This window comes from Ambystoma mexicanum, chromosome 2p, assembly GCF_040938575.1.
Source record: "Ambystoma mexicanum isolate Mex_15411 chromosome 2p, UKY_AmexF1_1, whole genome shotgun sequence".
Classification (NCBI taxonomy): Eukaryota; Metazoa; Chordata; class Amphibia; order Caudata; family Ambystomatidae; genus Ambystoma; species Ambystoma mexicanum.
Genome location: NC_090923.1, coordinates 305,798,034 through 305,825,454, shown reverse-complemented (window position 1 = coordinate 305,825,454; position 27,421 = coordinate 305,798,034). Strand labels below are relative to the sequence as shown.

Below are 27,421 nucleotides of genomic sequence, written 5' to 3'. Positions count from 1 at the left end.
GACGACCCAGTCTGCACTTAGGCCACTCATTGGCCTGCTTCTGGGTGGATTGCTCGCTTTTCCTTGACAGCTGCTTTTCAAGGCAGGACACCAACCATCTTTGGCATCTTTTATCATCACCCCAACCCATCACGTTTTTCTGCTGCTTTGCTTCATTTAGTCTTGCTACAACTGTCTCCGACAAAGTCAATGTGGGTTGCAGAGCCCAGCATGTCATTCCACATGAGCTACAAAAACCAGAAAGGGACACAGAGCTTTTTATTGACGTTTTTAGATCATGCTCCTTTGAACCAATTACGGACTATCTCTCAACAAAAGATCAAAAACGTCCACCTAATTCTCCCTTTTGTTGTTTCCCAGGTCTAGACGACTTAGTACATAGACCAAATAAGTACTAAGTCAACAAACAATGATCATCACACGAATCAATATTAACAATTTTATTTCATTACAACTCATTCACACATACACCAATTACATACATTTAGATAAAAAACATTTCATATATTTCTAAAACCTTTAAAAAAATTCCTAAAATTAAATACATCACCAATGGTAGAAAATAGAAAATTATTATTGTTTTTTTTCTAAAAAAACATATAATGTGCTACACCCCTTAACACCCTGCCTATACAAAACTATATGATGTACGAGACACCTTTATGAACACCACATTAGTTATACATAAAGAAACACAATGGTCAGTAGCTCATGGGTTCCTTTCTATTTAGGATACCTCCTAAATATCTTACCATGATCAGAGTAATATTCATCCCCATTTCTGCTACCCTGAGGTTTATTCCAACGGAATATGTTAATATCCGGTATTGTTGACAACTCGCAATACCATATTTTAACAACCCAGCATGTTTCGTTCACCACAATATTGCTTTACACAACTCTTCTGAACTTCATCAGGGGGACCATATGTACCCTTCTTACATCTATCTTGTTGATGGGGTGATTAAACACTGTTCACAACACAACTCAATGTACTGTCAAATCAGTAAAGTCTAACTTTACTCAGCACAACTCTCGACCTGGGAAAACAAACAACAAGGGGAAAAAAAAGGAAACAGTCAGTAATATGTCTCATACTGTTGTTCTACTTAGTCGGCACCTATATCTGCCAGGCTAAGGCTAAGGCTTACCGTGTACCACAAGTCAACATAGTCTCTTGACCACGGTTCTAGGGGAGAGTCACAACACCTATGTCGGACCACTCAATTTCTGAAAAACACAAAAGGGAAAGACAAACTGAGAGGGTATACTTTTGGGGGTGGAGATGGTCATAATCCCCTATTATTGTTTTTCTTTGTCTCTTTCCCCAAATATAAGTATTCCACATTCTGACAGTCAGAACTTACTGCTAAATGTCATCTGTGCATCATTAAACTGAACAAACTATTATAAACACAACATCCTCATCCTTTGTTCAAATTGCTGTACCCATGATACATAATATATTCCACTGTTTTCCCTAAACGACATCATACTTCCGGGTCATAATTTACCTCTGGCTCATAAGCGTTTTACCACATGTGTATGTCTATAGGCTCCCGCTTTAAGGCAATCAACAAGTCACTCGTCCTCTTTGAGTTGATCCATTCACTGGCGGAGCCGTACTATTCACGTACCCAAACGAGTTCCTGAAATATCGTAACGGAAGCACATTCAGTCCATGTGCCAGCCACGGCTTTAATTCATGTTAAACTACAATCATGTGCTGTTCCGTATAGATCACAAGGACTTACCGTATTCAAATCGCTCTTCTCAGTATCAAATCCGATCGTAGTTGCCGCTACAGCTCCTTTCGCTTCGGTGTGTGTTTCTCCCGTGTGTTTTATCACGTGATTACAGCCAAAACGTACTGATCACATGCTACGTGTTGCGTGTCGTTCGCGCATCGGAACGTTAACTCTATCGTGCCCGGGATGCGCACCTCTGCCTTCTATACTCATTTATGATTATTACGGCTCTCCTGCAGCCATGTGTAAAGGCGGTATACCTTAATACGTGACTGTAACAGTCTCTACTGGTCACACGTACCGTTTATTGTTACAGTGGTGTATCAGGAAGTTCACTCTTACTAAGCCAGAGATCACCAATATGCCAGCTCTGGACTTCATACGTACCCACTATTATCTCTTAGACCATACTGGCATCCTCCTGTAGGAGAGCTCAAAAAGTCACAACTTTCAATGTCTGACGGCACCAGCAGCTACCCTCATCAGAGAAAGAGGACTTTCATTCACACTAAGTAAGTGCCTCGCAACGTTGCATATAGCAATTATAAGATGTACAGCTAATGCTTCCAATTGACCTGTTTATTAAGTCCCTTTGTTGCAGAGGCTGTTAAAAAAATCAACCATTGTTCCTTATACTGCAGTTTTTTCAAATCAGCCTCGCTTTTACTAGTCCTTTCCAATTGCCACAAGACTGTCCTTTTCAATCCTTCTACATCATGCTCCATCATGGCAAAATGACTTGCCATAGGAGCAAACATGTTCTGTTTACGGATGCAACTCCTATGTTCACCTATCCGTGTGGTAGCTTTCCGTTCCGTCATGCCTATATATATTTTCGGCATGGACACCACACAGCATAAATTACATGAGTTGAGTTGCAATTGGTGAAACTAGTTTGTTGCCAAAGTTTCGGAAGTCCCAAATCAACCTCTTTTGTTCTCAGGGTGTATTTACAATTGACGCATTTATCACACGGGGCATGACCCACTACTGTGGGTAGCCCCCAAGTTTGTGTAATGCTAATTTGTTCTTTAGATTTTGAAACAATATCATTCTTAGTCAATAGTTCCTTCAAATTTGGAGCTCTCTTGTAGGCACACATCGGGCTTTCCAATGGACTTTCACCACCTGTCAGTACGTGCCAATTCTTCTTAATGATTTTAATTACTTCATTGGATCTCTCGTTGAAAGTGCTCACAAACACTATATCCGTTTTGTTCTGGTTTTTGGGATGATATTCAAATAGTGCTTCTCGATGATTGTTAATTGATCTCTTATATGCTCTTGTGACAATTTTCATAGGATAGTTCCTGGCAATCAGTTTTGTTTTCAGTTGTTCCGCTTCCTCCAGAAAAGTGTAGTTCAACGTACTGTTCCTCTTTAAACGGAGGAACTGTCCGAAAGGTAAATTCTCCCGTGTATGTCTTGGATGAAAACTGTTGAAACTCAGCAAGGCATTCTTATCTGTCTGTTTATGAAAAGGCTTCACTTTCAATATTTTTTCATCTTTGTCCATCCAGATCGTAATATCCCGGAAGTCTATTTTTTCTGTACTGTAGGTGGAAGTAAACATTAGATGCTGGTTCTGTTAATTGATCCATTAAAAGAACTCCAGGAAAGAGTTTACTGTCCCTTCCCATACTATCAGGATATCATCGATGAATCTTCGCCATAGGACAATCTTTGAAAAATATGAATTAGTGGTCTGATAGATATATTGTACCTCAAAGTTTTCAACATAAAGGTTGGCTGCTGTTGGTGCCACTGGGGAGCCCATTGCCGTGCCATGAACCTGATGATATAATTCCTTGTTAAACACAAAGTAATTTTCCGTCAGGACCATTTCAACACACCAAAGGATGTGATTCCACATGAGTTGCCAGAGAGTCAGAGTGAGGATTAACCTCTTCTGGATACACAATGGGCCTCATTCGGACCCTGCCGATGTAGATAGTTTCCGGCACCCAGTCTGGTGATTACGGGTGCCAGTGTAAATCCATAGGAATCCATGAGGGGATTTGCTGTGGTGCCAGTAATGAGGGATTTATTTGGTAACCCAGGCACCCCACCAGCAAATCAGTAGTTGGCCGGGCCGCTAGAGTGCCAGTATTCATGAATACCACCACTTTTTTACTGGACCGGCTGATTCAGAATGAGGCCCAGTGTTATTTCGGTTCTGGGTGAAAGTCCCACACGTTGAAAACCACATCCCAAAATGGCTGCTTTTTAAGGCCCATTTGGAAAAGCCTTTAACAGGTGGGAAATGCCATTTTCAGGAGGAATTACCCCACCCCTGAACCTTCCACTTTGAACCGTTCACGCATCTGTCTCACACCCCACTTCTCTGCTGCGTTTGCAGGAACTTCCTCTTATCGGGTGGGGTTTCACCCGTCCCTCTCAAAACCCCCTTTTTACTCTCTAGTCTCCACCCTACACACCTCCTCCCTCGGTGGTGGCACTTAAACTGCTGCGTGGTACGAATCCTTGACCCCAAAAACGAGGAAAAAGGTGCTTTTTCGATGTGTAAAACACAGAGGCCTGCCTCTTTGAAATCCTAACAAAAGGGTTGTTTATTTGTGCAGGGTGGCCCTAACAAGGGCTTTGAAGTAACAAAGCCCAGCTATGGTGAATGCCACAGCTGGGTTTTACCGGGCCCAGGTATTCCCAGAATCTGTTTCTTTTATCTTTTATTATTGGTCTGAGACAGACACGTGTGAATTGGAGAGAATTGGCCCCTTTTCTTGACAAGTCATAGCTCACTGGGAAGGGGCCATTAGCATTCCAAAGCCCCTCATTCTGTCTCTTCTCCACAGTAAATGGCTGCACCACAGAAGCCTGAAACAGTGTAATGCATGCACACTTGCACGTTTTATTCCGACGGTGCTTATGTAAAACAATTCTGTGATCTGAACACAAGTAGGGCAATGCACAGAGATGTCTGGTCGTCTTGTGCTGGTAAGAGGTTTTCAAGCATCAGATTGTTGTAATTGTGTGTAGACACCTCGATTTCGAGAATACTTTTTTTTTTTTAATGAATGTTGAAAACAAGGAAAGAGGGTGTTTTTAAAAAAAATGGAGACGAGCATGGGTATTACTTTAAACTGAGAGTGCCATCACTCCGCTCCTCCCTTCCCCATCCACAAACATAGCCCCTAACAGACTCACAAACGTGCATACATGCACACACAAACACACTAAACATTGCTACCCCGCCCCACACACAAACAAACACAGGCTTACCTGCTTCCTGCACGTTCCTTCATCCGGGTCGCAATGGCAGGCCTGCCAGCCTCTGTGCGTGCTCGTGTGCAGCCCAGAAGAAGGCCTTCTTTCTGGGCTGGGGAGTGTCAATTGAGGCTGATTTTAGAAATCTGAATTCTGATTTTTCCATACTATTGTACAGCAAAGTCATGATTCTATTAAAGACATAGAGGTACTCGGCTTGTTTCTGGCTTCTTTATCCAGGGGTGTGGAACGCCCTTTACTCAGAAAATGTGCAACCTTGGCAGGTGGCTCCTACTCAGAAGACCGTGGGTACACAAGCAAGTTTGGGTCAAAATTGTCCTCTCCCTTGTCATCCTTCCTCCTCTTGCGTTTTTTGCCTTCTGACTTAGTAACTCATGGAACCATAGGACACATCCGGCTCTTCATCACCGGAGTCAGCTGGTGATACCTCACCCTAAAAATCTCCCTCACGGCTAGAGGTCTGCCTTCGCCCCTGCTGCGGCTGTGGGTTCATATTCATTCAAAGAATCTAGCAGAGCTAGCACGTCGGCTTCCCTGTGCTGTTCAAGCACAGAACCCCGGGGTGGGGCAGGTCAGGGCACTTCTCGCCCTGTGGGTCTTGGTTCTTCCCCCTGCCTTCACCTCTCTGGAATTCATGGACTCTGCCAAGCTTTCTATAAAAACCTCCTAGCCCCACGAAAACTGCCTTCCTCACCATGTGGTCCATCGCTAGGTCTCTTAAGAAGCTAGAGCTTCCCGGCCTGTGCGACTCGCTGGCGCTCTCTCCTGCCCATTGCATTGTTTTGTCTCCCCTCTGCTGTGAGGTAATGGGTGAATGTGGCTTTGCCGTCAGTCTTCCCATGGTGAGATGGCTAACTGGGGTGTCTTGGACTTGGTTCCATAAGGAGAAAGAGTGTACTGTGCCAAGTTCTGCTCCCAGATGCTGTATTGCAGGCGCCTGTAGGTGGCGTTATTCTAGGATGTGCAGTGTCCGCTGGAGAATTGTTGTGCTGGTCTTTGCAATGGCTGTGTTACGGTTTGTGAACTGGGAGGACCGCTTTGCTGACGACAGCGTTGCTCTCTGAAAGTGTGCCCTCTTTTGAGGTACAAACTCGCCACCTTCAGACGATGCGACCGACTCATTGCCTACTGCGCTAAGAAGGCTCTGCTCGCCTGCGCTCTGTGAGCAGGAAACGACTTTGCTGAATTCTGAGGTTGTGGCAGAAGTGGGCACGGCGCCAGAGCTGAAATCGGGACCATCTCGCTCCATGCCCCTCACTTCTGAGGTCCGCTGCAAGTACTCAGTGCAGTGGCAGGTGCTGCTAGAAATATTATCTAATCACATGAAAACCAGTGTACACAATAAATACAAATACATTAATCAGCCTAACGCTTCTGATGCACTGCTAATTTGCGCACACGTGTGTATGGCTAGCAATTCGCGCTCCGCGCAGAGCTGTACTTATCTACTGCTCAAGCAGCAAAGAAAGAGGAAGGTCTTTGATGGAGTAGACAGGTTATGGGGCTGCAGTCCTCCTGATTGGTCAGGAGACACGTGATGCTCCAGCTCAGAGCGTTTATTCTTGAAACTTTACTTTGTAAAATAGGCAATAGACAATTTCCTATTTCCTAAACAATACATTTGTCCTTACAGTTAATTGTTTGCTGTAACAGGCATACTTTTTTGCCTTAACCGTTTTGGATTAATAATCCTTTTCATTGAAAAGGTAATTTCTTTTCCTACGCTTGGAATATGGCATCATCTTTGATTTTTGGTCGCGTTTTCCAATTAATATCAATCTCAATGACCTTGTTCTTTGTTTTTCTTGTTATTTTTTTCTCTTTTGCTTTCTCGTTGGTTTCTTGTTTTTTTTTCCATCTCTTATTTGATTTCTATGCCAATAGTGGATGTGTTAACTTAAATGACAATTCAAATGTTTATATTATTTAGCACGTGTGTCTGCACCCCTGTGTTGTTTATTGGTTCTGTTTACCATGATTGTAATGGTTTATGTATTATAATGGTTTATGTATTATGATCAAAATGGTTGAAATGTCATATATTGTTTTGATGAATACCATCACATTTATTTTAATTGTATTATATCAGCCTCAGAAGAAGAGCTAGGAAAGCTCGAAACAAGTGTCAGGCTGTTCACATACTGCAAATAAATCCCCAAAATTGGCTCTCGAATTTTGCATTAATGAGGCGCAGTGTCACTGGGACCCTCACTTGTGAACCGCAAGTGTTTCTAGGCACCAAGGGCTATGCAGTGTCTTTCTTCTTTGATTTTGGTTATATGCGATTAGACCTCTTTTTAAAGGTCTCGAGAAATAGTCTGATTTTACTTTGACCGATTTTCTTTTGATCAAAACACCAGCATTGTAAAGGTATTTTTCCCTATAGACCTTTTAAAATGCGGTTTTCCTTTTTTTTTAAAAAAAAAAAAATCGGGGGGTTTCACCCACTAAGCCCCCCCATCGATCATTTATTTCACTTAGGACCTTATTTTACCTGTGTTATGCAGGCATGCCTGCACACGTGTGTGTACAGAGGGCTTACAATTTCACGGTTGGTGAAGTGCAGTGATGGTCGGTAGATACATTGTGTCTGTGGATTACAAAGCTGCTTTTGAACTATTTAATTAAAGGTACACCATTTGATTTGTTGCAATTGACTATAAATCGACATGTACACGATGAGCCACTGTTGTGGACAGCGTTTGGGGATGCTTAACCCAGGTGAACACACGAACACTGGCGCATTAAGAAAACTCTATAGCGCAAGAGACCGATCAGTGTTTAGCAGGGTTATGCACTCTGAGCATTGCAATCGACCCCTGTGAACATGATTGTCCCCAGTACCGGCAGGGAAGGTACTGGTTAAGGGCTCTGCATGTTATGGTTACTGACTGAGCTTCTCTTTCCTTTCCTAGATCAGCGTTACTATGATAGACTGGTAGAAGATGCGCCCTTTCTAACGAGTAATGGCAGGCTAAGCGAGCATCTTGTTGATAAAATCATCTTACAGCTGAACAGGGTGTACCCCCAGGTGCTCACCGACAAGGAAGCGGAAAAGGTATTGCAGAATAATGCATTGTCACTGTGTTTCCTATAGATGTGTCATTCTATAGACCATTGTTTTGGGTACCATGATAACATGTCATAAACAATATTTACGTAGTCATTTACTTAACAGGTTGGAGCATATTCACTAGTGTATCTGTCAATTATTGGAAGGCATTTTTAGACGGCATTGGGCCTCACTCCAAGTGTGCTGGTCCAGAAACAAGGGCGCCACACTACGAGACTGCATATTGGGGCTATTGCGTCCAGCAGGGTCAGACTTGCCGGGCGCAATGGCCCCTGCAGGCGGGTTTTTCACAGAAGCACTGGCACTGTTCGCAACGGTGCCGGTGCTCAAGTCTCCACACCCCCATGGAGTCCTATGGGACTCGATGGGAATGGGGAGTTGCCAAATCGGCCGCCTGACTTCCTCCGTCTCCGGGACTTGTAATGTCCCGGTGGCACTGGGAAGTCAGGCAGCGGATTCGGTGTGTCTGGGTCAGTAGCAACACGCCGGTGAGGCCAATGGTTTTGTGGTGAATTGGTTTCAAAGCTTTAATAAAATGCTTTATTGCATAGAAATACACTCTGGTATATGAGCCCCTGTATCCTTTTTTTTTTTTTTTAAATATATTTTTATTTTTTCTCAACCAAACAACACTACAACGAAACATAAATAAAACACATCAAACAACAAAACCGAACAAACAAAAAATAAGGCACTGCAATCCCCATCCCTCCCCCCTATGAGCCTGTAGAGTGTCCGCCATCAGTGTCCATTCCGTGCGGTGGGGCCTCATCGCTCAAGTCCAGCCGAGGCCGATCCCGCACCAAACAGCTCAGCTAACAATAACTTCCATGCCGTGAGAGAGCCTATTTCTTCCTCATCCCCTGCCATACTGCCATCTTGCCACGCTGTCGTTTCGGCATCCGCCCATTTTTGGAGATCTCGCCACCAGACCTCCACTCGCGGCTTATGACATTTTTTCCACCCCATGGCTATCCTGCGTTTGGCAAGCACATAGGCCAGATCCTTAAGTTTCTCAACATGTCGAAGCTTACGCGCCCTGGGATACCCTCCCAGCAGACAAGCCCAAGCCGAATCCACCGTAAGTGTGATACCCCTCCCTGCCAGCCTCCGCGCCACTTCACCCCAGTAGGTTGCAATCACTGGGCATGCCCAGAACATATGTATCATGTCCGCATTCTCTTCGTTACACTTGGGGCACGCCTGGCGCCCACTATCCAGAAATTTGGAAATTCTAAGGGGGGTCATATATGCCCTGTGCGTAATATAGAGCTGTATCTGCTTGAACCTGGCGTTCCTCAATACCTTTTTGTGGTACCCCAGGGCGCGCTCCCACATCCCATCCGACATCGGGGCCCCCATCTCCGCTTCCCACTCCAGTCTCAGGTGCCCCAAATCCTTCCCAACCTTTGTCATCAACATCTCGTACAACCTAGAGACCTCATGCCCACCCTCTGATGCGTCATACATTGTTTCTAGCGTGGCATCCGGTTCATCGGCCAAAGTAGTTTCGGGCCACGTGCTCCGGACCTCCCGGACCACCCTATGATATGTTACATATTGACCCCTGTGTAGCCCCGACCCTGCTTCCAGTTCATCGAACTCCATCAGGGTCCCATCCTGCCAGATGTCGCCCATAGTGATCAACCCCACTGACTCCCAATATGTCCGGATAATAGCTCTCAGCTGCCCGTCTTCCTTTGCCAGGGCGACCAGAGGTAACTGCGGCATACACGGCAAGGGGTCACCCATCATCCGACAGGCACGCCGCCATATGTTCCCGCCAAGGGCTAGCATCTTAGGACGCTCTTTCATCAATGAACCGGTCACCCAGATCACCTCCCGCAGATAGAAGGGGGAACAGTCTCTCCCTAGCAGCCTATGTTCGGAGGTCTCTTCATCTGAGAGCCACCTGGCCACATATTGCAGTTCCGCCGCAATATAATAGGCCTCAAAGTTCGGCAGCTTCACGCCACCTTTCTCGTAAGAGTTCTGCAATTTCCATAATGCGACCCTGTTGCGCGTGCCGTGCCACAGGAAATTCCTACACACGCTATGTAACTTAGCGAAAAACTTCCTAGGTATCATATACGGGATGTTATTAAAGTAATGCAGAAGCCTGGGCAGCACCACCATTTTAAGCATAGCTCCACGACCCAATGAGCCCCTGTATCCTTGCCCCGATTATACAGGCCTCTACTGCTTGCCAGTTTCTGCTATAGAAATCGCAGAATCGCAGAGAGCTAGTTCAGCAAGTTAAGTGCCCACCTGAGACCAGACAGGCTATCCTGCAGTTCGAATCTGCCAGACTCAGCCTATCATCGTCTTGTGGTCGATAAATTGAGCATCATTAAATTCGATAATAAGAGAGCTGTTTTTACTGCTGTAGGGTAGAACCTTTCCATGACGCACTAGAGAATACCTTGTTGAACTCGTTCTCCGTTCTCTGGCTATTAAGCGTGTATCTAAGAGACATATTCCTGTAACAGCGCCTCGATGCCCCCGGGCTGTCTGAGCGCTTTAAAAATGCAAATAAATTAAATAAATAAAAAAATTGTCCCCTATTGTCACCAGAGCCGGCCTTAGTGGCGGCAGCGCAGCGGACATTGATGCAAAAATTTGGCGCCCCACCCCACGTGCCCATGGTCAATGCTGGGGGGAGGCAAATCATTTTGTTAGCTTCCCGCTCCCGTGCCAGAGGAGAGAGTTCATTACTGCAATAGGGCACCAATGGTAATGCATCGCACCATATTCTAATGAAAACTGCCCATAAAGGAGCAGGGGGGTAATCACCTCAGCATGGTGCCGATGCGAAAGCATCAGCACCCCGTTTTTATTAAATGCACCCTGCTCCCACGGGGCACATTTAATTTCAATAGGGCACCTGCCGCACCTTCTCTCAACACACCATCTCAGGTGAGATCTTGAAAGACACCCCCAAGCTGGTCTAATGGCGCCCCTTGTGGACGTCCTGGTGGCCCTGCCCTAAGGCTGGCCCTGCTTTTCACTCTTTCTAGCTTTGCAGTCGCTCACAGGCTACCACATAGGAAAACCGCCAGAGACGCACCCTGCACGAAAGCCAAAAATCTAATTGCTGGTTTTGAAAGTCAAGACAGAAAGGCAATCCAAAATGAATAATGTAACAGGAAACAAAATGAACATGCTTCATTTAGGGATCTTCTGTAGCTGGTCTGGCATCCAGTGAACATAATGGGACTGAGTCCCCAGGGTAAAACATCCATTTAGACCTGCCGCTGCCAATGAGCATTGTCCCAGCCGGCACCAGAAAGGTTCTGCGCCAACAAAGTCTGAACACAGCCTGCAAGGCAAAATATTAAAATGAAACGAACTCGAAGGCCCACTGTAAGCTACAGCATCTATAACGAAAGTGAGCAAGACCATAAAAAAGGCTGTCGCGCATCATACAGCTTCTGTAGATGCAGAGCGCGTATGCGCCACATCGACCACGTGGCAGGACTTTGTTCTCAGAGGCAATCCTTCAAATCAATGGCAGGGTCATTCTGGCTCGGATGCCCCGAACTTCACATGCATTGTACAGTAAGGGTTTTGGAAAGGCTCCCAGTCTCTGCAGCAAGCGAGGCATGCTTTAAAAAGACCAGACATATGTTTTGGGAGTGCATGAACCCAAACGCTGCATGCTATACACATTGGCCACTTGGAAAGGGCCTGCCTGGTAAAACGAGTGGCTGTACAGCTGACACATAGCTATTGCATGGTGCTTTGCAAACATAAAAGTATAATTAAAGCTCTACCAAGAGAAACGTGTTTGAAATACTGCTCCAGTACAATGACCATCACTGATTCTTTGCCAGCGAGGATCACACAACATAGAATGCCATTTGAATGTCTCCCTTTAATAGTGGAACGCCGCTCCCGACCGTTCCCACTCACTTCAATTACTGGTGTTATCTGACTCTTTTCTAAAGGATTTCTTGACCACTGTTCCATTTCATCGCTGCCACCTTTCTTAAACCGCAGTTCTAGTGCTATGCTTCTACCTAATTGTACTCTTTTTTTTTTCTTTTCCCACTCTCTTCTCAATCTATTTAGCTATTTGTTTAGGTTCTCCTTTGCCCTCCACTGCCCCATGCCCACCGCTTACTGCTTAGATGGCCACATCGGCGACTGAATGCTGACGGCCCTCTACCCTTAGTTCCCTTTTCTCCAGGTCCTTCTCAGAATTGTGAATTCAGGGTGCCTTTTTTAGTTTTAAAAACATGTCTTTCAACAGTACCTGGAAGATTCTAGAAAATGCGCCTGATGCGGTAATTGTGTGTAACCTTCCGCTTGGACGTGCAGATCCCGGCAGGTTGGGTTCAGACGCTCGTCCTGCAGAGGTTCATGAAATAAGTTCCTTTGGTTTCTGTGGCATGCATGGTATGTTTCAGCGTGTGGTGTTCCCTGTTAAGTGTTTCAGTGCCAGTACTTCAGCGTTTCCCTGTATACATTGAAGGGTACTTCCAAAGGGCATTCTACGGGTTAATGTTACCATTTGAGTCCTATTCAAAGAAGCACTTCCATGTCTTTTTCAGATGAATTTCTCCATAATGAAGGTGCAAACTCTGAGCTTTTAAAGGGCCTGGTTTAGAAATGTGTGCAACTAGACTTGCCTTAATGAAGGAGAAAAAGTTAGAAGGTTTCGCATGGTGAAATACTGAAATCACCAAAAAGGCCTTGGCACTGGGGGGGAAAACTCATGGCAGTTAAAATTCAAAGTTATGCGTTTTAGAAGTCCTTGTTTTGAATCGTAACTCTAATGTGCGTGACAAATGAACAGTGAAAGTACTTACGTTTGCACCATTATGCTCAGTTTTCCAGTGAAAAACGTCCCTCCTGTCACAACAATATTCAAAATATTCCACGTAGCCAATGAATTCGTGAAGAAATCCATTACAACTGTGTCATTTTCAACTTTATTTTGGAACAACAATTATGGAACAAATTAGTACACTTCCGATGGCAATTACAGTGCAATTTAAAACATCTAAAATCAAACTGGTTTATGGTGCATAGCATATGCACCTTTCTCGTTATTGTTATTATTATTTATTTTTAATCTCCAAAGAGTGTGCAAATTCGGATATCTTTTACAGGTGAGACTAGAAGCACATCAATGTGACAGTGTTTTAGTTACATTTTTGTACTTTTTGTTTTTGATTTTCATTTTGAAACTTTCCTCTATTGGCCTCCGTGGGGTCGCCCAACATATCTGCTTCTCCTCCGGATCCTGGAACTCTGGCTGGAGTTATACCCTGTTGCCTCACTCAACTGATTCACTCATTGTGTCTGTGGTGCATTGGTCATTCCCTATAGCTACCAGCGCAGCGCATGCGTCTCCCTTTATTTTTCATCTTTATTTTCACAGTATAGCAGAAGCTGCCTTCAGTGGAGTGCCACAGGGATATTAAGTGTCCTTTTAACTTTTCCTTAAGGAAGATCGCAAGTACTCTTTTGATGTGTACTGTAAGTGTGTCGAAGAAGTAAACTGACATAAAGGTGGCATGGTTTCGGTTATAAACCTTTATTTCTAGAATAAAATATCTCACTGTCCCCATCTCTAAGAGGGGTTTCCCTGCTGCAAACTAAAATTAAAGGAATTGCCAGAATTATCGTCAAATCAAAGTTCCACCCTCCAGTGTCAAAGTCTGCTCTAATCCTGACACTATAACTAAAGAATAAACTAACAGAACGTTCCTCCTTCAGGAGAATGGCTGTCTTCTCCTGCTTCTTGAAAAGTGTCTAACAAATGTTCTCTTTCAACAGAAAATACCTGGGGGAATGACTCCCTTGCCCTGGCTTAGAGGCTTCACCCAGTCTTTATCCATTGTCCAGGAGATTGACTCCCTTCTCCTGGTACAAGCTTAGTCAGTTCCCAATAGAAACAGAGGTTTCAGGGGGGAATTACTTACTTCCTTCCCCTGGTGTCGCAAGTCCAGTGGCAAGAGGATACCTGCTTTCTCCTGGTGTTACTTTATACAGTTCACCGCAAGGCTAGGGGGAATGACTCCCTTCCCCTTGCATCTTTATCACAACTTTTTGTCCGATACCAGGAAAAGGGACTGCCTTCACCTGGTATTGCTTGGTACAGTTCTTCCTCAATATTGGCGTTCCAATCCCTTGTCTGGAGCCTCACTACCACTGCGCCAAGGAAGATTTCCTCTGATGCTTTCCTTTTCACTGTTTAGGTCCCAGACCCTTCTCCCGTGGTCAGTGGTTTCATTGTTACCAGTGCATCGAGGAAGATTTCCTCTGATGCTTTTCTCCTTATTTTTGGGGTCCCATACACCTCTCTGGTGGTCAGTGGTTTTCTAATTACCCCTGTGCCGAGGAATATTTCCTCTGATGCTTTGCTCCTTATTGTTGGGATCCCAGACCCTTGTCTGGTGGTCAGTGGTTTCCTCATTACCACTGTGCCGAAGAAGATTTCCCCTGATGCTTTTCACCTTACTGTTGGGGTCCAAGACCTTTCTCTGGTGCTCAGTGGTGTCCTTGTTGCCACTGCGCAGAGGAAGATTTCCTGTAATGTTCGCCTTCTCACTCTTGGGGTCCAAGACCCTTCTCTGGTGGCCAATGGTGTCCTCATTAGTGCTGCACTGAGGAAGATTGCCTTTGATGCTTGCCTTCTCTCTGCTGGGGTTCCAGACCCTTCTTTAGTTATGACCATTAACGTCCTTGCTAATACTGAGCTGGGGAAAAGCCACCTCTGTGTCAACATTTAGGTCCCCTCCAGTTTTCATATATCTCCCCTTACCTCTTACAGGGATTTGGTATGTTGCTAGGAGATGTGGTCTGCCTTCACCCGATGGGCGGAGAACTTCCTTGACATCCTGTAGCAGCTCTCCAATTCTCCCCAGCTGTCGGTCGGCGTTCTAATCACCCGCACTGGAGACTTCAGATGCTGGCTCCTTTCCCCAACAGGAATGGATGCCACTGCTGTTGTCGCCACTCTTCCAAAACCCGTTGATACAGTGAAAGATCTTGGTTTTAGGTTCTCAGCTTCCTTGTCTGCTTAAGCACAAGTTAGTTCTGTATGTCAGAAAGGCTATTTCCACCTTAAGCTATTGCATACAATTCTTACTTTTCTTCCGGCTCACCTTCACCTTCCAGTAGTTTCTTCATTATGTCTGGAATTTTGAATTACTGTAACTCTTTATCTATCTCAGTCCTCTTATTTGTCTCCAGATCTTGTAAAACTCTGCTGCAAGAGCTGCTCCTAAAACTCTGTTTCAAGTTCACATTTCTCCTAATCTCTGTAGATTTCTCTGGCTGTCCGTTACTAAACATATCAAGTTTACAGCGCTATACTTGGTACATCATGCCTTCTATCAGATGGGCCCTGAATATCTGCAAGACAAGTTTCCTCATTACATTCCTGCATGCTCACTCCTGTCATCTGATATTCTATTGATTGTGGTCCCCCGGTTTATAAATGGTCAGACTGTTTGGTTGCTTTTTTTCGGTGGCTGGGCCCATCTTTGGAGAAAATTACCACTATCTCTTCACTCCATTGAACACCATCTGTCTTTTCGTCGCCCTTTGAAAACGCTTTTGTTCTAAACTGGTCATTCTCTTGTTTTCTCTACTTTAAGTGCCCAGATGCCCCTGTGGCGATTGTCGCGCTATGTAAGTATCTATAATATAACATAACAGTATGACTGTGTTTGACTCTGCAGCCGGGCTTCTCTGATCTAACAGCTCTTCGTTCATTTTTATACATTATATCCAGTTCCTCCCATGCAGTTTAATCCTCATGCCTCCTTGGGGCCACCTAGTACCAGTGTTATCTGTTCATAATCTGTCTCTTGTGTTCTTCCTCATCCTAGTTCTTTTGCGCCCTATGTTACAAAAATACATAGGCTTCCTCTCAATGTAGTGGCTCTGGAAATTAGGGAGAGCTAAGGAAGGTCTGGGAGTGGCAACATTAATTGGGCTGTACCCCAGGTGATCGTCCTTATCCCCACAGTGGGTGTCCCTCCCTGTGATGCTGGAAATGCATTGGAGGGACAGGGCCTCTGTATCCTTGTCCTTTATTGCCTTATGTATGTTCTGACTTGTTTTCTGTGCAGGTGTTCATGTGGGATTCCTGTCGGTGTGGCTCTTCCTCTTTTTGGTTTAGTGAACAGACCCTTGGGATAACCTTATGGCACCCATGGGTGGGAGTACGACCCTGTACTCCTAGTGTATTTTTTTGGTCACATGTGTGTGGCCCACAGAGACAGGTGCCCTGAGCGTCCTCCATTTTGGGATGCCCAGGCCCTATCATTGGAATCTGTGGATTCCTGATAGGAAACAAGAGGGCCCATGTAGCCTCTTGCTTTTTTATCGCCTGTTGCCTTACTTTTCCCGAATTCCAGGGAAGCCCTGACTCTGTCCCTTCCCCCTAACTGGCTTTTGGGTGGAAGTTCCATATATGGTGTTGGGGGGAAGTCCAGGCCGAATGGCTGGAGCCTTCCCAATGACTGTATTTTGGGAGTACGCCCGTGGGGTGGGACCTGGGTGAATGGAGTGTGTGACGAATACGCATTTCATGTTATGGGTGTCTCGTATCTGGTGTTTGACACAATGACTGAGACAGCCCTGCCCGAAACTGGTATGAATGCAGTGTGTAGTGCTGAATGGCAGAGTGCTTGTCCAAATCCACATTCTGTGTTGTGATTGTTTGGATGGAGAAGAATGGCCTAAATGCACTGTGCGCCCGATTGGCTACCTGACTACCTGAATGCCCTTCTTAGTGATTGGTTCCCTGAGTGTGACCCAGCAGAGTGAATGGGATATCAACAGTATATCTGAGGGCCTCTCACTGCTAGAAATCTTTCAGAAGCTGAAGTTGATATTTGATGCATACTCTTGAAGCCAAGCCGGAAAAAGAAGGTGAACCGCTGTTCCCTTTGTTGTAATCTGAAAGCTGCTGTGTCTTCAAGAACTGAAGACAGGACTTGGCTAGGAGACCTCTCCTCGAGCTACGAGGGACCATCGTGCACCTGCTGATCTTTGCCAAAGCTCCCTGGTAGACAGACCTATGAAAGGCTGCCGACCGGAGAAGGCGACCGCTGAGGGGAATGAAGAGAAGCACCGGACAGCCGTCCACCGTCACAACCGCCGTCGCCGACCGTAGCTGCAGTGCTCCTTTTCCTAAGAACATTTGATCCAAGGACTCCCTTGTTCATCCTCGTCGGCTGTTTTCATCCTGCCAGAGAAAGTCAGGGCCGCTGATGACCGAGGAGAATCCGCTGGTGGGTTTTCCCAGCACCCGAAGACCTCAGACGCAGACGAAGCTACTGAAGCCAGCCGTGGCCACATCCCATTCGCTGACGGCGACGACTCAACGCCCTTGCTGGACCAAAGTACTTAACTAACTCTTTGCAGCAATGAACCATCGTCTTTGAGGTGCACCGCACGCCTCCTCTGTTGTAGGACGTTTTCGATCACTCGTCAACGAGCACCGCAAGGACCGAAGCTGCTGCCTCAATGACAACGGTCACCTCAGAAGTTCGACAAACCGTGGCTCCTGCTTGAAAGGGAGTGCACTCAAGGGAGGGCCCATTGATTCCCAGAAGAACTCTACAACACAAGGTACGTTTGGGTTGCAGAACTATAGAAGAAGATAAGACTTTAAATAGAAAATACATGGACTGGGCTTGTAGTGCATTTTCATTTACAAGTTGTCCAGGTGGTGGGATCCTCATACAGAACTGTGCATAGTGGTAGGGGCCAGTATTCTGCCAATTGTCTAACCAACTTGTCTTCCTCCTAAGTCTATGGTTCATTCGTATGCTATTTGAACTGAGTACAGTTGATGCATTTTAATGGAATCAGAGTAATTGTCGTACCACCTAGAACTGTGTATATTTACCATTTTAGAATTGTCGGAGCACAAAGCGTATTATCGTGATAGTGTATCTAACATTGAACCTTATTTATATAAAGAGCTGTGTTTTAACTAATACAGTGTGTGGACATTCCTTTGTGGGTGCCTGGGGACTACACTGTACTTAAGAACCAGCCTGCATCACCTCACTAGAGCTGGGCCTTGATTGCTTGTCCGCTGCTACTGTAATAAAGAATCTTGGCTGGGATCCTCTGTGCCTCTCCTCTACCATATATAGAGCAGGAGTACAGACACCCCCCTTCTGTCCTTCACACTCCCCTTGAGGTCCTTGTGCATTAAACCACCCTTAAGGGGACTATTGGAAAGGAGCCGCACCTCCCTAGCCTTATGGAAAAGGGCTACCCTCTGGGAGAAGTGACAATACAGCCGAAGGTACCACCAGAGGACTGGTGCTTTTTCCAACATTGGCCAGGCCCACCAATGCACACCAGACCTCTGCCTTCAAACTGTGCAACAAAGGAACCAGTCTGAAGTCTGAAGTCCTGTTCTGCATCCATGGCTTTTCCAAGGTCAGAGTGGTCATTGGATCTGGAACAGACTGAGTGGTACCATTTGTCTTGGGTCTCTTCCCAAATATTACCTAACCATCAATGCAAGCCTCGATCCCGCAGCTATGAACCACCTATAGTCGAGCCTACCGGAAGCCATGTTGTCCCAACCAGTTCCCTGTCCTGTGGTGTCTGTGATTTTGTAAATCAGATTCTGGGTAAGACACCTATCTCTCTTAGCACCCCTGTTAGGAAAGGTTTCCATTTATGGGTAAGGTTCCCTCCAGTTGTGAACCCCCCCAACCTTTTGCTGTTGTCTGACCATCCTAGCATGACTTTTGCCTGTGGAGCCCAGCCTCCTGCTGTACTCCGCTGGGCTTTTGCTCATTGTGTTATGGGGAAACTGACATGCCATTCAGACTGTCAGTACTGGGAGACTTTGTTTCCCTTAGTCTTTCACTTTGTTGCTATTTCTTAGCAACATTTATTATTTGTTTATTTGTTTGTGGTTTGGTTAAACCTTTACAAAATAGTTCATCAGAAAAAGGTAAAACATTTCATACAATTATCTTCAATCTCAATTCATACAAACGTATTAAGAACATTATAAAATCACAATTCGAATAAAACAGTATAGAAAAATACATCAAGAAAATACAATGATTAAGATAATCAAGTTCGATAACGATTCATTGAAACTTAATCTGAACAACGTTAAAAATTTCTCAATTTCAGTGAAAAAGTGCAAAACAATACTTCTTGTAGGTCCAAGAAATGAAGAAGGAATTTATACAGATCATTCAAGATAAGTCACTAAAGTTTTTCAGAAAGCCATTATTCTCAATTTTAAAACAGTCAAGTTATTATGCCTCATTTGATGCCATAACCATTCAGTGTCAACCGCGTGCAAGTGTATTACAAATTGTTCGAAGTATAGAATCCGTTGCTTTAGAAGCGTTGGACATTGCAGTAATATATGCTTCAAAGTTTCTTCTATACCTTCTTTCTTACAGCACCCCCATTCGTCATTCAGGAGATTCCATCTTTTCAAGATATATTTTGTCTTCAAAGTATCAAAGCGGAACCTCATGAATGAGTTTATAAAGTTCCGAGAGGGATATTTCTCCAAATAATATTCCAGAACATGATAGAATTTCCAGAACGAGTGTATTTGATTGACCATTTTGGATTGTTGAACAGTGTCGAGAGTCACTTGCCAATCATTAGATTGGAGTATGGACTTCACTTTCAAAGGATTCCTTATCAGCATCTCAACTTAACACCTGCGTTCAACAAAGTGTCTTCAATTACCATTTTTAAATCCAAGCAATAAAAATTAGTTTGGTCTTTCACTGCAATCGTGTAGAGCGATGAGGCATTATTTATCAAACATTTCATCCACAACAACATTTTTCTCCATAAAATGATTGATTCTAAAGATTTTAGCCCAAATTCATATCTGATTGCTTGAATTGGAATACATTTAGGAATAAAAAACAAGACGCCTTTCCACATATCTCTTTCTAGTTTTTTCATAAAATGCGTAATGCTCATAGAATTCTAAGCCATATGCAAGTTTGGGGATACCAGAAATAGTATAAAAGCATTTCAGGGGCGTAGCCGTAAATCTGCCATACTTGGCATCAATTTTCGACATCTGTCTCTGTATCATCTCAGCTTTGACTTCTAATTGCCTTTTGATCATTGCCGTCGCACTATTAGCCGTAACATTTAATCAGTGCCCAATGTACTTTCCAGTACAGTGCGCTGGGGTCTCTATTTCATTGTGGAGGTCCTAGACACCCTCAAAGGATTTTTGTTGAATGTACAAGTGTGCCCAGGGCAGAGCTGGTGGCAGCAGTTACTTTTAAAGCCTTTCTGACTCTTTTATTATGGTCCAAACCCCATTTACCGCGTTTGGCCTAGGACAGTGGTAAGTGCCTAAAATGGCCATGCCACGAGGTACTTTGCTCTGTCCTTTGGCCATTTTGTCCCTTTGCCTTCCCCAGGTCGAGTAGACCTGGGAAATTCCTTATTTGGTCATGCAGACCTCAGCGCAAACCGAAGCTTTTGCAGGCTTATGCATGCCTTTTGTGTGTGCCTCCAGTATGTGGGCTGGAGCTGTCTAGTTCCAATACACATCCTGTGTGCCAGCATGCCTGGTGTGCTGGGATGACTGGGACGACTGTGGTCCGTGATTGGTCCATGTCTGGGATGGCTGAATGTGACCAGATCTCTTATTGTTTTCTCTTCATTTTGGAGCAAAGGGGACTTTGGATAAGAGAAGGAACTCTACACCCATTCCAGGTTGATCTTCTGAGTTCACACAGAACTTAGTAAAGGAGCCAGGTATCCTCAACCATAGAAGCAGATCCGAGGAACTGCTAGTGACCCGATGTTAGGTTTGGCACCCTGACCCCACGGAGCCCCTGTTTCTGATCGAACCTGGAAGGCTTGCAAGTGTGCTTCGACCCATTGGAATAGTGGGACTAACTATTCTTGGCACCTCCTGCTTAACCTACAAACTAGCCTGCTCAGGAGTGTTCCTGGACTGCCCAGTGAATTGACCAGCTCGTACAGGACCTTTGCCCTTGGGTTCGGTGCGTGGTACAAAGAAAGAAACAAAACAAAACCGCTGCCGTCTCGAGTATCTACTTGAGCCTTTGGAGACTGTGATCTCTGGGTATTCATACACCTAGCATTCCTAGGTATGGAATTACGGGAAAGATCGCCTGACCCCGAGCATACGTGGTCCCTGTGTCACCCAGCTGTGATGACGACCTTCGTGGGTGACTTGCTGCTGTGCCTCCCTTTGCCCTAAAACTGCAGTGGAACTGGCCCGGTCCCCTCACCAGGAGCAGAGACGTCTCCACTGTCCCACCACGGAACTCAGCCCCTGAAAGCCGCAGAGACGCATAACTACGGGATTCAAAACCTGCGAATGAACTGGACTTGTCTGGCGAAGTTTGGTCTGGAGTGCGCCAAAGGTTGGTAAGTACTTTCGATTCTTACCAGTGGCCCCTGGCGCATCCATAGACTTTTACTCGCGTGTCCTCTCTCATTTGTGTAGATAGCCTATGCTACTAAGCTATTCCAGATTCTTGGAAAGCGCCCCGCCCTCTTGTGGAGCACCTACTCGAATAGTGGTAACGTATTCTATATCACCCCACCCACCTTCCTGAGTCACTACAGCCCCTTGAAGGGACCCCGTTTTGAATTTACCCACACTATCACATGCTACGCACCAAATATACTTTTGAGCTCAAGACTCCACTCATCGTAGGGACTGGGTTGCCTATTAGCTAGGGTTTGAATTGTTGAAGGACTGCCTAAAGTATATTTGAACTGTGTGACCCCTTTCTTTGCAGGTTGTGGATCTCTACTTGTCTAATATTCCTTTAGGCCATTAGGTTACTGTATATATGTTTACTAATTAGTGTTGTTAGTTTTGCTAATATTGCTTTGATTCTACTTTGTGTTTCACTTAAAAGTCCTTTAATAAATAAAGTATTTTTGATTTATACACCTGACAGGGTAATTTATGATGTTGTTCACTGGGTGTGCTAATTGTGGGTTTTCGATCACTCTCATCCCTCCTGAGACCTAGTCTTGATCACCGACAATGCTACCTTGATTGGTCTGGTTTGTCCAGAAGGTTACCCTGTTCCAAGAAACTAGGCTGGCCTTCTGAACCTCTGCCCACCAGGTCAGAGTTCAGAAATCCATCTTAACAACCCCTATCCCCATTGACTTCCATTTGGTGTACAGTTCTAAAAGGTCATAGGCAGTGGAGACAGGAGTCCTCTCTTTTTGCACACAGGGCCTGCAAACTGGAGGTCTAACCCCTCCATAGCTGACGGACGAAATGGGAACATTATTAAGGGATAAAAATGTACTTGATAAGATCACCTACCGCAGACTGAACTCTAAAAAGGGTAGGAATAAACTTACAAAGCACAGTTCTTCTGTTTTGAGGTATACTAGACTTGTTGAGTTTTGTAAAACTACTCTTCCCCTTTATTCCCCCACCTTTATTCGCCCAATGTAGCTACTTTGCAAGGTATGTAACTATATAAAACTATTAAATAGTTCAGTCAGTCAGGCATACATCTTTATTTCGATACAACATCGAGTCATGCAAGGCTTTACACAAACTTCAATATCATAATTTTATAATTCTACAATCATATACAAAAAGTTGATTAAACCAACAATAAAATTCAGCATATGTACAATATAAAGTGAATCATAGGCCATGAGGATAGCTCAGGGGCAATGCGTTTTGTCTTGGAAGCAAACAAAGCAATATGGGTTCAAATCCCGGTCCTGCTTACCGACTGGTTGCCGGCATTAAGCATGTAATGAAATATTAATGAACTAATTTACCTAATAATGAGGGGTTATCCTTGATCATCTTTTCAAAGCTATTTTTACTAACTTATTTTATAATTCATCCCATCATACAGCATTGATGGCACCAAATGAGAGCTCATATTCTTTCTTTAGATAGAATAGCTACCTAATAAATGAGCATGGGACTCTAATTTGGTGCCATCATCACTGAACACTCTGAATTTGGTGGGATTAATTATACTGTACGTCTGACTAACATTACATATTTTGGATACTATTTGAGGACCATGATTGGGCTTATGAAGATTCATACGTGTGTGTATAAGATTACCAGACACTCACTATAGATAGATTGATTAATTGAATATGCAACAAGAATGCTTTGAAGCATTAACTACTATACAGAGAAGTGATTTGATTTGTTAGCCTTGAGAAAGCCCGGAGAATGGTTAACTCATGGCCACAATGTCAGCTTTTTACATGCATTGTGAATAACCAAGGATACATACTTTGTAATTAAACATTTACTTTTGAAATCTGATTGGATCCACAGTTATCCTGACGGTGGCCTCTTTCTAACCTCATTCCATTCAATAAATTCAGTTTAGGCTTAGTCCCACCACCATGACATTGGGCTTTGATGCATTAACCACCAACTCCAGCCCATAACAGAAAGATTCAATAGCGGTCAGTCCTCTTGAAAATGCCATTTCAGTCTTTCCATAATTACGGCATCGTCTGCAAGGAGTAATTATAGAGTTTGGAGTATGTCAACTCTTGGGACGTCAGATGTCACTTTGCATAGGACGGTGCCCAAAGTATTGATGTATAAAATGAATAACAGTAGAGTTAGGAAAAAGCCCAGCCTGATCCCCTCCTTCCCCCAGTAATTCGAAAGGATTTAGTCCTTTGACCACGTCACCAAACCTAACTAATGCCTCATTGTTACTTTACAGTGCCATGATAGATTTTGGCAGATCTCGATGTATTTACATACCAATAGGTAGCTGCCATAGTTTGTCACAATTTACCAGATTAAAGGCTTTACTGAGATCTGAGAGGCCTAATATAATTTCTCATTCTTGATCTCTATGCGCTTGGAAATTAATAAGTGAAGATTCAAGCACGGATTGACGGTGCATGCCTTCTCTTGGACATCCAGTGACATGAGCTGAGGCCTTTATGCTGCTCCAACCACGCTTTCAATCAATTCCAGATAAACCTTCCAAATATGTTAGCATGATTTTGAAGGAGATCTCTCTGTCACAGACCAGTGATGCAGTTGAACCCGTTTTAAAAATCTGAACTTTTTTTTTTGATGTGCACAACTGAGCAATATCTAAGTTCTCCATGATACAATTATACACTTCAGTTAATTTTGGGCCCATAGTGCTGGCACGTGCTTTGCCAAATCGGATGGAATTTAGTCTGGGCCTGGCGCTCGCCTGCTGCATTGACCTGGAATTGTCACAATAGTTTATTGCACTGAGCGTTCCAAGGAGAATGGGCTTTCTGTTACTGGAAATAAATGGGAATCGTCAGATGGCTCGATGGGGTGGGAGCTACATACAGTGGTGCAAAGTGGTCCACCCACTTGGAAGCGGCTACGCAGATATCCAGTGATTGTGCATCACCCTGTTGGTGAACACTCTGATCTGCTGAGGTTGCCGCCTCCACTGGTGTGTCCCATTTTTTCCAGATGTGTATTGAATTCTAAAATGGTTAGTAACCCATTTTGAAACTGATTTAAGCATGATTGTACTTACCAGTAGTATGTTGAGCTTGATATTTTATTGTGATTTTAAAGAAATAGTATATTGTTGTACGTGGCTTTGCCAACCTCTGTTCATTAAAAGACTTGGCAATTGTTAACTGTACTTCACTCCAAGTCTACCTCCTCTGAACTGCTCAGACACTGTAGCATTGAGAGTTTGGTCAAGGACTTGAGGGTATATTCACTTCTTAGAACCCCTCACCCAAGCAGGTTCTGCAAATCTCTTGTAACAGAAATCGCTATGATCAGTATTATATTTAGAATTAGGCTAACAGGAGAAGAGCTGATAGCAGCCAGCTATGATAATTATAATAGAGTATTCAATCTGTCAGGGACTCACATGCTTCCCGTCCTCCTCCCTGTTTTTTGTCTGACTCCTACCTCTGGATCCTGGACAAATATCCCTAAATACCCTCACTAACCCCACCTAATTGAAAATTGGCAGCCTGTGCAGTAGCACCCTGATCCTTCTACATTGTGACTGATTTGAGAGTCAAAGCATGCCTGACTGCTCTACAATGACATTTTAGTGGTGTAGGCTGCAATTATAGACAGCACGTTCTAAGGAAGCAGAAGAAGGTGGCTGACACAAAGGTGGCATGTTTAGGGCTAAGGACCTTTATGAAATAATAAAGCAAGAGAGAAAAACTATCTTTCCCTATTCCGAAGAGTGGTTTCCCTGCCTGAGCTAAAGATCTACAGTGACTTTCAGGATGTCTGTTAACATAAATGTCCACCGTCCTGTGTCAAGAAAACCTTACTTCTGTCCATTATACTAGAAACTAAAGAATAAAGCAGTAATGTTCTGGTTCCAGGGGAAGTATCCCTTCTCCTGGGTTATGGTCAAAGTTCCACACAATGCTTCCTTGGTGGGCCAGAAGAATGCCTTGCATCTCCTGACGTTCAGTCTCAAATAGCCCAGGGGAATTACTCCCTCCATCACTGCAGGAGCAGTGCATCTTCCTAGGAGGGAAGCCGGAGCTCCCTTCCACATTGAGGTAGGCCCGTGGGCACTTCCAACCTCATAATTCTTCTAATGAATGCACGATCGGAAAAGCGCTGACATTGCGCTTCGTGTCCTACTAAATATGAATGTATCCTGCTACCTGATTTTGCCCCACGCATTTATAGGGCATTTATCTGCTTTCTTCACATGTTCCTGCTTTGTTGAAGCACGTAGTAGCTATTCCAAGATGGCCGAGATATGCTTATAGGCTTCTGCCTCCCTGTTGGGTCCACATAGGCAGCTGCCACCTTTTCATTGGCTGGCTACACCTTGATTTGGCCCAACCAGCAACTGGCAAGCCTAAGCTGGCCTCCAACACTAAGGCCTACACAACAAGGCGCTATGTCTGTCCCAGCCTGTCCTTTGCCTGGCACTTGCTTCTTGCTTCTTGCCAGAAACTCTGCATCATAGTTATTACTGGGAGACGCTTTATAAGGTACTGTGATTCCTGAACTTACTTTGAACAACTCTGTGTTCAGCTAGCTACACGAGTCTTGACCCGTCCTTGGCCATGCCAACTCAGCATTACTGATACTAAGGGTACGAGGTACGTTTAAATGTCCCGGCTAACCTCAACTCCAAGGTCTATTAAATCACCTGCTACCATTAGGAGTAGTTGTCACGGTAAATGCAATGTTAACTTGAAATACTACAAGTGCTGCAATTACGCTGCGTTATACGCGTGCAGCCTAGCTCTATTGTGCTAACACTGATCTGCACCTCATATTTTACTGTGTCAGCTGACTTCCCGCGCTCGCTCATGATCCATGCTAGTCAACTTTAATTGACACCTGCACAGCCTGGTCGCCGTGCCTCTACCGGTCGGTTGCCACTTTAGCCTTGTTTCACATGTACCTTGCTAGCCTAATCAAATAGAATTTTTGTGCTTTTCTAGTCGGTTGCCACGCCTTGCCTTTTGCAGATACCCCATGCTAGTCAAGCTTAATAGACTCCTGCATAGCCTGGTCGCCGTGCCTTTAGCCTGGATGCACATGTACCCTGCTAGCGCAATCGAATTGTATTTATTGTGCCTTATCAGGCTGCCACACTTTGCCTATTGCATTTAACCTGCATAGCCTGGTTGCTGTGCCTCTAGCAAATGGTTGCCACCTTACCCGCCTACATATACTCCATGCCAGTCATTTTCGAATTGTCTTCTGCTTAGCATGGTCACCGAGCCTCTAGTGGTCGGTCGCAACTTTAGCCCTGCTGCACATGTACCTGCCAGCCTAATCAAATTGCACTGACTGTGCCCTGCGAGGCATTTGAATTGCATCCTACATTGCCCACTCTCTGCACAACTACAGGCTGCCTCCCTATGCCGGCTTCTGTACCCTGCGTGCCAGACCATCCTGCATCTTACTACCACCGACCCGCTGTCTAGGTTCTTAACTTCGGCCCACCTCTACTTCACTTTACCACTGACTTAGCCTCTAAAATGCTTTGTACCTCTAATACTCACCTTCCCCAATCATCCTTGCATGTTAGTGCATTAAAGCTTGCACACCAGCCTATTCTACATCTCGCCACACACTTACTGATCACCCTTCAGGTCCTAACTTGGTCATCGCTCTGCACCATCACCACACAGCTCAACGCCCTGCCCTCGCCCACATCTAGTACAACAACATATCCCGAACTACCGCCTGCTTCCATCATGACAGGTCCTAATCCTTATCTAAACGCGCCGGCCCTTTGGTTACTACATTTCGCCACCAAACCCACCCTAATCAACCATGCCCCACTCTCACTAGAAATTCTAGGCTTGGCTCGCATCTGCGCCAACCAACCTCTCCATCAATCTGCTACAATCAACAACACAG

At 44.7% G+C, this 27,421-nt stretch overlaps 1 protein-coding gene across 3 annotated transcripts in view; it reads left to right on the top strand.

Annotated features, from left to right (window-relative positions):
- CARD19 (caspase recruitment domain family member 19) overlaps positions 1-27,421 on the top strand; it is a 330,029-nt gene that overhangs the window by 143,958 nt on the left and 158,650 nt on the right. For all 3 annotated transcript variants that reach the window (XM_069643604.1, XM_069643606.1, XM_069643605.1), the window contains one exon: positions 7,910-8,052. In XM_069643604.1, the coding sequence (XP_069499705.1) occupies positions 7,910-8,052 (143 nt within the window). The remainder of the gene's footprint in view (positions 1-7,909; positions 8,053-27,421) is intronic.